The sequence below is a fragment of the Sphaerulina musiva genome (genome assembly GCF_000320565.1).
Source record: "Sphaerulina musiva SO2202 unplaced genomic scaffold SEPMUscaffold_1, whole genome shotgun sequence".
Classification (NCBI taxonomy): Eukaryota; Fungi; Ascomycota; class Dothideomycetes; order Mycosphaerellales; family Mycosphaerellaceae; genus Sphaerulina; species Sphaerulina musiva.
In genome coordinates, this window is record NW_016017383.1 from 4,610,796 (window position 1) to 4,621,029 (window position 10,234).

The 10,234-nt window shown below is 53.5% G+C and overlaps 6 protein-coding genes across 6 annotated transcripts in view; 3 read left to right on the forward strand and 3 right to left on the reverse strand.

Moving 5' to 3' along the window:
• Positions 1 to 58: 58 nt before the first annotated feature.
• Positions 59 to 1,116, reverse strand: SEPMUDRAFT_146784 (adenylyl-sulfate kinase). The gene is made up of 3 exons (XM_016903862.1): positions 977 to 1,116; positions 637 to 889; positions 59 to 566 (listed from the first exon to the last, which is right to left on the reverse strand). The coding sequence occupies exons 1-3, from the start codon at positions 982 to 984 to the stop codon at positions 201 to 203; spliced, it is 627 nt and encodes a 208-aa protein (XP_016765988.1). The 5' UTR covers positions 985 to 1,116; the 3' UTR covers positions 59 to 200.
• Positions 1,117 to 1,425: 309 nt separating this feature from the next.
• On the reverse strand, positions 1,426 to 1,941 carry SEPMUDRAFT_146785 (uncharacterized protein). The gene has a single exon (XM_016903863.1). It carries the CDS (start codon positions 1,700 to 1,702, stop codon positions 1,541 to 1,543), a length of 162 nt encoding a protein of 53 aa, XP_016765989.1. The 5' UTR covers positions 1,703 to 1,941; the 3' UTR covers positions 1,426 to 1,540.
• A 394-nt stretch (positions 1,942 to 2,335) lies between these two features.
• SEPMUDRAFT_113844 (uncharacterized protein) lies at positions 2,336 to 3,960 on the forward strand (the record flags this gene model as incomplete). The annotated part of the gene is made up of 2 exons (XM_016901057.1): positions 2,336 to 2,454; positions 2,508 to 3,960. 2 exons carry the CDS (start codon positions 2,336 to 2,338, stop codon positions 3,958 to 3,960), a joined length of 1,572 nt encoding a protein of 523 aa, XP_016765990.1.
• Positions 3,961 to 4,392: 432 nt separating this feature from the next.
• SEPMUDRAFT_105060 (glycine cleavage system T protein) lies at positions 4,393 to 5,810 on the reverse strand (the record flags this gene model as incomplete). Its single annotated transcript, XM_016900563.1, has 2 exons — positions 4,393 to 4,601; positions 4,781 to 5,810. 2 exons carry the CDS (start codon positions 5,808 to 5,810, stop codon positions 4,393 to 4,395), a joined length of 1,239 nt encoding a protein of 412 aa, XP_016765991.1.
• Positions 5,811 to 6,361: 551 nt separating this feature from the next.
• SEPMUDRAFT_146787 (vacuolar ATP synthase subunit C) lies at positions 6,362 to 7,839 on the forward strand. Its single transcript, XM_016903864.1, has 3 exons — positions 6,362 to 6,730; positions 6,797 to 7,482; positions 7,540 to 7,839. Exons 1-3 carry the CDS (start codon positions 6,433 to 6,435, stop codon positions 7,738 to 7,740), a joined length of 1,185 nt encoding a protein of 394 aa, XP_016765992.1. The 5' UTR covers positions 6,362 to 6,432; the 3' UTR covers positions 7,741 to 7,839.
• Positions 7,840 to 8,447: 608 nt separating this feature from the next.
• SEPMUDRAFT_146788 (uncharacterized protein) overlaps positions 8,448 to 10,234 on the forward strand; it is a 2,500-nt gene continuing 713 nt past the window's right edge. The window contains exon 1 of the mRNA XM_016903865.1: positions 8,448 to 10,192. Within this exon, the coding sequence (XP_016765993.1) occupies positions 8,939 to 10,192 (1,254 nt within the window). The 5' untranslated portion in view covers positions 8,448 to 8,938. The remainder of the gene's footprint in view (positions 10,193 to 10,234) is intronic.

Genomic DNA, 10,234 nt, shown 5'->3' on the forward strand with positions numbered 1-10,234 from the left:
GTCCACAACGTCTTATGGCGTTTACTCCATGTTCGACACTGTACATCGTGATATGTACCATTGTTTCATGTTCAGTATAGACCATCTTCTAATACAGCACACTGTGCAGCTGCAATTTTTGACCTGTATCTTTTCTCTGCCCTCTCAAGATGCACATCTATGACTAGCCCCTCATGACTTCGTACCCTCTCGTAATCCATCTACGCCTTCGTAGCAGGCACCAATCCCTCTTTCTGCAAATACTCTGTAATCTGCACAACAGCAGCTTCCACGCTTGTGTTCACTGAGTCGATGTAAATCTCTGGTTTCTCCGGCTTTTCATAAGGCGCAGAAACACCAGTGAATTCCTTGATTTCCCCAGCTCGAGCCTTTTTGTACAGCCCCTTGGGATCGCGCTTTTCCGCGTTCTCGACGGAGATGTCTACATGAACCTCGATGAAGGGGAGAGGGGTGTCGACGTTTTTGGTCGAGGCGTGGAGGTCGCGGGCGAGTTGGCGGTCGGCTGCGTATGGCGAGATGAAAGAGGTGAGAGCGAGAGTTGTCGAGTCGGCGAAGAGTTTTGCGACCTGTGGGAGGATAGCGTAGCGCTGGTCAGACAAGAGGAGTTGATCTAGAAATGGTATACAGAGAACGCACCTCTGCGATACGGCGAATGTTTTCTACGCGGTCCTGCGGCGAGAAGCCCAAATCTTTGTTCAATCCGAAGCGCACATTGTCGCCGTCGAGTCGGTAGGTCTGGAGACCCTGCTTGAGCAAATGTTGCTCGAGAGCCTCTGCAATGGTCGATTTGCCTGAAGCTGACAGGCCAGTGAACCAGATAGTGGCGCCCTTTTGCCCACGGAGCTCGCTGCGCTCCTTGCGTGTGAGGCCGGCGTGCCAGGTGATGTTGCTGGCCAGAGCTTCAGCACTTGTACTTGCTCGCGTGTTTCGTGAAGGAGAATTTCCAGAAAACTCCCGGCCTCAATCGTACACTCACGTTGCCATGGTTTCTTTCTGAAGTCGTGTCTGAAAAATGCTGTGGTGCAGTGTGGTGAAATCGCGATAGGTCAGATTGAAAGCGAATGAAGGACGGTCAACGCAACGGAAGAAGTTTGCTGTTGAGCCTTACTACTCGTGTGGAGCTCTCAATTTGTGACAACCGACCGGGACCACAGCCGATGTCGTGATATCCTCACAATGTGGTGTTTGCCCTGCATGATGATCGCCGCCCGAATAATTGTTCCGTTGTCCCACGTGCGAGCTGGCCCGTGCGTCGGGGATCTTGTTCTCCTGGCCTCACCTCCTCGCTTTGACCTCTTTCTGATTATTGCTCGCTTACTGTACCCTATCTCCATCTCTTTCAAGTTCACGCTGCTCTTTGCTATCAGGGGGAGGTCTCGATGGTCAGACAATGTTGCCGAGATGTCGACTGTGAGACTTGCTCCATACCAGCAGTCTGCCCCCCCCCGGGCGCCCACAAGGGCATACCCACGGCCCAGGAGCGATAGAAGCACGCGTTGATCAAGAGGCCCTGCCAGATACGAGGCTAGATATGATTGTTCTAGCGCTGGTCCATGTATAGGAGTGCCGGTGCCGACAGTACCATCATGAAGTCGGTGCGTGTAGACATCTCTCTCATGGCTGCCCAACGAGCAAACTCGCAAGTCGCACTGGTACGTAGGCAAGAGGCGATGTTAACAGCAACGAGGTGGTTTGCTGCCATATCCGCAGTCGAGAGGCATGCATCGGGCAGACGCTCTCTCACATGGTCCCGACAGAACCCACCGTATTTCTGCAGAACCCATGGCTTGCAGTCGAACGCAACTTAAGTTACCTCGGTACCTGTCGTCGACACGGTTCTACTCTTCGAATCAATGGAATTTGCGCTGTATGTGCTGGAGGGGCGCCTGCCAGGCAGACACGGGACAAGATGAGCTAGAGATGTTCCCGGCGATGATCATGAAGCTGCAGGTGCAGATGGCGCAGAGTGTGGAGGCAGGTACATGTAGGTGCAAACAATCCTCGTCACCATCAATTTCAGCCTTCGCTGCTGTCTTTGCGCTCGTTCTTACTCCTCCTCCCTACTGTAACTATCCACCTGCTGTCTAGAAGCCCTCATCGTTGCCGATTCGTTTCCACTCGCCTCCAAGGTGCGCCAGTTGTAGCTTGCTTCCCAGCCGTCGACCACCACAATTTAGCCACCTTAGCAGACTGCAATCGCCACATATATGTATATGTGTGCGCAACCGCTATAGTCGCATCTCAGTTGTGCATATATTTGAGCATATAGGGTGCGTTGCCTGGGTGCCTCAGAGCCACACGACCACACGACCACACGTCCACACGACCACACAAAATGCCCCGCGACCGCGAGGGCCTCTTTTACAATGCAAAGCAACCGAAACACTCCACTTCAACCTCCTCAAGTCGGCGATCTTCGACAACTGTGGACGACAAGGGCTGCATAATCACGAGGTCTGTTGAGCTGAAATCCACTTGCCATTTGATCACTTCTAACATACCACCAGAGGCTTTGTGGTTCCGAGCAGGTCTTCGTCGCAATCCTCAATGGCCAGGAGCACCGCTTCTTCATTCGAAACTTCCGGCACGCCCCCAACACCAACCGACAGCGCATCACCAAGCTTCTCGCGGTCCACTGCCTTCATGTCTAAGTCTTCGTTGCGCCGGACAAGCTCGTCGGCATCTTCATTGCGACGTTCAATTCTGGCCTCGAATCGAAGCGAACGAGCTGACCTTGAGCGCCGGCAGACCTGGCAAACTGATGACTCGCTGTCCGCCTCCCATGGCAGCCGGCTGGATGATGACGACCTTGCAGCCACCTTGTGTTGTGCTCAGCCTGCGGCCAGCTCAGACGTATTCCTTGCGCCGCCCGCCATCGCCATCCCAGGTGTCAGAGCCGACCGTGCCTGGCAACCTCACCCACTCAGACAGGTCGCTCCCGTCCGTCGCACCAAGAGCGAGCAGACTAACCTAAACAACCTCACGATGCGAGAGAACAGAAAGGCTCGGTCAAAGTCTGCACAAGATGCCCCGAAAAGGGTCGCGAATGTCAAGATCGTGCTTCGCGAGCACGCTGATGATGCTATCGCATCAGATAGCGAGGATGACGACGACGAGTGCAATACTGCTCTTTCGCTTCGCATCTCTGCCCAGCGGAATCGTCTAGACTATGCCACACGGCGCGCTTTGACTGACGAAAAGAACGCTGCAATCATGCACCGAGTACAGCAAGTTGCAACGCCGCCTGAGCTCTATTCGCCCATCTCGACACCTGTTCCCGATGCCTCTGACATAACAGCAGATCTCATTCAGGTCTGCCAGAAATTGGAGCGCGTCTATGCGGATAATGCAATTGCTTCAGATAGCGAGTCTGACGATGACTACACGTGCAAAGGCGATCCAAAGATGACTGCCGCACTTCAACAGGCTGCCATACATGGAGTTCATAACGCCGTAGCAACCCAGATCGATGCGGCTGCCTATATGGGAGTCGAACTACAGAAGCGAGCAATGTCAGACGCGGGCCTTGCTTCTCGAGTCACGGATCCCAGCCACTCTGTCAAGCTCAGCCCACATAGGCGCAACGTATCGGCAGGCAATCTGACTGTCCGGCTGATCCCACCACAATCAACGAAAGGCGCAGAAGTGTATGAACATGATGGTAAGACTCCCATCGAAGTGGCGACGTTCGATAAGGGAGCAGTGCTAGCAATGAGGTCTCTGCGGCCCTCAAAGACTAGACCAAAGCCTACGAAGGGGGTGCTGAAGAAGACTGGATCTCCACCATCGACGGGTGTCTCGACCGCAGAGTGTTCGCCCTCGAAAAATGTGCAGACTCGAATCAGTCATGGCAAAGACGTGGACGGGCTTCTGAAGCCCATGCCACCGCCAAAACTGATCTTTAAGCAGCCAGCGCAGTCGACTGCGTCTGAAAATGGAGCAGACAAGGCTGCCCTTTAGATCGCTAACGGATCGGTGGAGCAAAATGAGGGACGTGGGGCGAGAGGTAATTGATCGGCGCTGTTACAGTGGGCTGTTAAGGTAGTACGATGATGAGACGGGAGCAGCGGGGAGTGCATGATTTGTTATTTTGCGTTTCAGGGGTATCTTTGCAATACCCCCTTCTCAGCTTTCCTGTAAGATAGCTAACTCCACGCGCTGTGCGCATGGGCTCGGCGCAGCAAAACAAGTCGTACAAGCTCCTTCAGTATCAGACAAGAGCAAACGAAGTTCACATCCGGCCGCTTCCACAAAGATTCCCCTTTCCTTTCGATCTCTCGATATTGAAGAATATGTTCGGCGTGAGAGTACATGTAGCAGGGACTGCTTGGGATAGAGCATCCCTTTCTTCCCCGGTAGGTACTACCTACTCTCCATTATGTTCTTCCCTACCTAGGCAGGAGACAAAGCCTCCTTCACATACTTTGCCGGTAAAAAGGGCATCTTGGACACGACCGCTTTCCTCGCTTTGCCGCGCACTTTGACCAGAACTTCTGTTCCCGCTTTGTGTTGACCATCCTTGATATAGCCCATTGCAATGTTCTGCTTCAACGTGGGCGACGGGCAACCGGATGTGATTCGGCCGATTACTTGTTCGGTGGCTGCGAGGGGGAGAAACATGTGGGGTTAATGGAGGTTGGAAGGACGGGAGGAAGGAAGGAAGGAAGGAAGGAAGGAAGGAAGGAAGGAAGGAAGGAAGGAAGGAAGGAAGGATTGATGGAAGGAAGGAGGGAAGGAAGGATGGATGGAAGGAAAGAAGGAAGGAGAGAGAGATACATACCAGCATCGAGAACTTCTGCTCCTTCTCGTGCGGGGGCTCCTTGGACGATAAATCCCACTCGACGACGAGTCACTCCCACTCCACCTTCTTTCTTGGGAGTAATCTGCGGTATGATCGTTTCGGCGCCGTGGAAGTTTGCTCGTTCGCCTGATCGTCGGGACTTGGGAATGATCCAGCTGAGGCCTGCTTCGACAGGCGTGGTGGTATCGTCGAGATCGTGTCCGTAGAGACACATTCCGGCTTCTAAGCGGAGAGAATCTCGGGCTCCTAGGCCTGCGAAGCGGAGCTGTGAGGGTGTTGCTACGTTGAGCAGGTGGCGGGTGACGGAGACGGTTTGGGAGGGGTGGATGGATAGTTCGAACCCGTCCTCGCCTGTGTAGCCACCTCGTGAGGCGACTATGGGAAGGGATTCACCTGAAGGAAGGTCGAGAGTGATGTATTTGGCGGTTCCGAAATACCATTTGGACATGTCGACTTTGCAGTTTGTTGCGAATGCTGATTGGAGGATGGAGGCGGAGAGGGGTCCTTGAAGGGCAATGAGACCGTAGGGTTTACTGTCGGCTTCAAGGTGGCGGAGAGCGACTACGGGGTTGACGGTGTTGTCCCAGTTGGAGATTGCTGAAGAGAGATACTTGTAGTCCTTCTCGCGACAGCCCGCATTGGTGACCAGGTAGAATAGGTGCTTGGGGCCAGCTTCTAATCGAGTGATGATGCAGTCGTCTCCAATGCCGCCTGTCTTGGGGAGGAGAAGAGCTGAAAGAGTTGATTGTCCTACTTTGAGCTCTTTGACTCCAGAAGGCGTGATACTTTCGAGAAAGGCTTCGGCTCCAGGGCCTTCCACATGGTATTGAACCATGTGTCCGACATCGAAAAGAGACGCCTTCTCGCGAGTCCAGGCATGCGAGTCGCCCACTGACAAGTCAGAATACTGGACTGGCATGCTGTACCCACCGAAAGGAACCATCTTGCCGCCGTGTTCGAGGTGGAGATCATAGAGCGCCGTCCTTCCAAGGTTCTCCTCTGTGAACATTTCTGGCGCTGGCGTGGCATTTGAGCTTTCTGTCCTTCTTTGCTGAATGAAAGAATTGTTGAAGAATGTCTTGGCTGCGACCTCGCGGTTTTGAGGTCGCGTGGACCTCGTCGAGATAGTTCTTTTGGATGCTGCTGCTGCAGCAACTACAGCTCTGCCAGCAGTCTGACTGGAGTGCACATAGCTTCGCAATGGCAGTGCTGCCCGCGAGACGGTTCTGCTAGTTGCCATTGTCTCCGGTGGCTGTTTTCTCGAAATGAGAGACACTGATGGTGACGCACAAGTGCTGCAATGCAAGACCCCGTTGCAAGATTTTTGAAAGGAATCGTGGAATGGTTGTGATGTTGGTTGGAAAAAGTGCTTGGAAGTGAGCAGGCATACCTAGATAGTGTCTGCTATCCGGTGAGTCGGTTTATCGCGGCTAATCCAAGGCCAGCTTGCAAGCTATTCTCGATCTGGGTTAGCGTGCAGCCTGGGACCTGAGACAAGAATCGAAGCTCTCCCGTCCACTGGGGTAGGTGGAAGTGAAGTCAAACGTACCTGCCTACATACCGTACCTGACCTCACATCCTACAGCAATTGCTCGGCTCTCTCAGCGCCCCAAGAATTGTCGTCTTCAATCATGCCACCGCAGACATACTTCCTCGTCTCGCTTCCTACCTCGATCTCGCCTTCAGACTCCCGCGATGAAGCCCTCACCACATTGCGGTCTGCAGTATCGACAGACCAGGGCACAACATATCCCTTTGCCATTCCCGAATTCAAAATCGGCACACTAGATGCGCTGGTGCAACAGGCGGACGAGCTGGTGAAGCTGGAACAGGGATGCAAGGGCGTGGTGGATAAAGTGGCAGACTCATTACGATCATTGCTCGAGGGGGATGAGGAAAAGCTGCAGGAACAAAAGGTCGTCAATGACAGTGCGTTTCAGCGGCCTAGAGCGGGACTTTGTAGCCAGGACATGTCCAGCTGACGATTGCATACAGAACCTGTCGAGAACTACCTGCAGTCCTTCCAATGGAACAAGGTCAAATACCGCGCCGACAAGCCTATAGCTGAATTGGTGGACAGCCTGCAGAAAGAAGTTGCCGCAATAGACAACGACGTGAAAGCCAAATTCAGCCAGTACAACCAGACCAAGACAAATCTTGCCTCTCTTCAGCGATCGCAGACTGGCAACCTCTCGCAAAAGTCGCTCAATGCCGTGGTGAATCCAGACACACTCCTCAAACCAGACCAGTCCGAATATCTTCAACAGCACCTTGTCGCGGTACCTACTTCGTTTGTCAAGGATTTCCTCAAGACTTACGAGTCAATATCACCTATGGTTGTCCCCAGATCGGCGCAAATCCTAGCAAAAGACGACGAGTTTCAATTATATGTGGTCACAACATTCAAAAAGCACGCGGCCGAGTTCGTACATGCATGCAGAGAACATCGATGGACACCACGTGAGATGAAGTTCACCGACGGCGGGAGGGACGCTGAAGAGGCAGAGCTGCGCAAGCTAGAGAAGGAGGAAAGGAAGACTTGGGGCGAGGCATTGCGGTTGGGTCGCACTGGTTATAGTGATGCTGTTATGGCTTGGATACATGTGCTCACACTGCGAGTGTTTGTCGAAACGGTGCTCAGATATGGCTTGCCGTTGGCATATGTCTGCGGCTTGATCAAGGTACGACCGACCTCCTGTCCACTTCAAACGTCCTACAGTATACTCACATTTAGACAGACCACGCCAAAGTTGGCAAAGAAAGCCAAGCTTGCGCTCGACAATCGCTTCTCAGATCTCGGTGGCAACGCGGTCAGTCGCGATAAGAAAGGCCGACCAAAACAAGACGATAGCTCCATGCAACAGGAATTGGCAGGCGCAGGCCTGGGTGGCGATCAAGGCTTCGAGCCTTATGTCTTCTACGAATTCGAGATCATATAGCGACGTCTCGGGTGATGGACAATCATACCTTAATACGAGGAAATCGAAGAGCTTCACAGCTCTATGCTCTGTAACGCCAAATTCCAAATTTTTTCTGACCCTCTCAGGTGGGTAGGCTATTCTAAGCTATGCGATCGAGATGTCTGTTGCCGAGTGGGATGAAGGCTGCGATCGTTCGCGTAGAATCAGCAGATGCATGCCACACGTTCGACAGGGCAGAACAGAGTCACAAGGCTACAACGTTGTATGCGCCAATCAGCAGCGCGCTTAGAAGATCAACTAGTCTATTCTAAGAATAGCGAATCCTTCTCGCTGTACTTCACGCCGCACATCAGGCGAACAACGCCGCAATACCCTTTACCTAGCTCGGCGCAACACAGGTTCGCCGATGCGTTCCCAGCGGGACACATAACAGGACGACCTATCTCGATGGCGGAGCTCGTTTGCCTGAGGACTGGCGAGCGAAGTGAAGTGCGGCGCTGTGGTCTACCCGGTCGGTGGGCATGCTGCATGCGATGTCTAGCATGAACGACAAACGAGATACCGCCAGATATGTCACTCCCTCATCAGCAGCACGGGTGCCCACGCCGAGTGTGCCGAAGGATTCGAGCAGCCATCATGATGATGATGTGCGCGGCTCGCCTGACACTGATAGAATACCTACCTACCTGAGCTCGGCCGCGAGGGAATGACTGTTCCAAGCTTGCCTCAACTCGACTTGGTCGCATACCGCTATCGACCATGTAACCGCCACGGGCGCCCCTCATTGCCAGCTGAAGGATCGGATCACGAAATAGACTGGTGAGCAGACGACCTTGCTGCCTGCTGCCTTCTGTCTATCCTGGATGCCGACTTGCGGCTGAGAAGTTGGTACCAGCAGCCGCCCGAGACTGACGGACGCTGATCAAGCGCTTTATTGCCTGTCTTTCATTCCTTTGCGCTCTCTTCCATTCTTTTTGTCCATTTGCTTCTGTTTCACCACGCGCTTGCCCACAGTAAGACTCTTTCTCTCCCTCTCTCTTTCTCTCTCTCCTCTCCTTGGATGCAAGATATAACAGAACAGCTTGGCCGAATCCTGCTGCTTGCCACTCACCGGGCTCTGACTCACATTCCCATCCCTGCGCCGCCATCTGCTTCCCGCTCATTGTACTACTTCACAAGATAAACCACTATTGCGTGAGCACGACCTATCAGCAGGATGGCGAACTACTGGGGCGACGAGTCCTTCGACGTCTACGGACGACCGCTCCATCGACGGCCTTCTCCACAACACATGCGCAGCGATAGCACTTACTTGTATCCAGGTGTTGGCGGCGGACTTCACCGAAGCAGATCCACTGGAGCTAAGCCCATGCCAACGATCAACGTCTACAATAAGATGTATCAGGACCATGAGAACAGATCACCATCACCCATGCCTCCATATCCCCAACAGCCGACTCAACAGCCGACTCCACAGCCGCAATATGTTCCTTACCCCCAGTACATTCCGTATCCCGTTGTGGACCATTCGCGACATTCATCTCCGCGTGGATCGCCAGCAGGACGAGGGCGAAGCAGAAGTAGAGGTTTTGCAGAAGGCGTAGACGGGCTACTCTCGGCTGAGCTTGCAGATATGGCGCTCGAGCACCGCTATGGGCGATCACGGTCGCGAGGGCGATCAGATGCGCCGGCATACGACCACTCGCACGCGGGGTATGTCGAAGCTCAGCTGGTAGCGCAAAAGAAGGAGCTGCGACGACTTTCTCAAGAGAGGCAAATGCAGCTGGAGGAGGAAAAGATCCGAAACAAGATCAAGCTCGAGACTCTGGCTGCGGAGGCTAAGCGCGACCGTGAAGAGCGTGAGGCTGAAGAGCGAAAAAAGCGCATTGAAGCAGACTGGGAGCGCAAAATCCGCGTAGATCGCGAGGAAAAGGAAGCTGCCGAGAAGGCGGCAGTGGCAGAATACGAGCGCAAGCAGCGCGAAGCCAAACAAAAGGCAGAAGACGCCGAGCGTGCACTGAAGGAGAAGCTGGAACGTGAAGATCGCGAGCAGAAAGAGAAGGATAAACAGCAGTATGAAGAATTCAAGAGGAGGGAGAAAGAGAAGGAAGAGAAGGAGAAGCGCGAATGGGACGAATTTGAGCGTAAGCGCAAGGAGAAGGAGGAGAAGGAGAAGCAGGAAAAAGCGGCGCAAGAAAAGGGATTCCAAGATGAGATGCGAAACCGCCTCCGAGCACTGGGTTATACCGAACAAACGATTGAAATCATGGTCGACAAGGAGAAGGCGAAAAACTTCCAAGATGAAGTCAAGTCTCGGCCACGCAGCCACGATCGCTGCACCACAATTACACGCATGTCACCTGTGGAATGGCATGCCCCTGTACGAGCTCCCGTCTACCCGAAAGTTCACAAAGACTACATTGAGCTCAAGACGTTGGAATATTACCAGCTCCCCTGGCACTACGATCGCGTAAGTCTCTCTCGCTATCTCTACTCTACTCCCCCCCCCCCC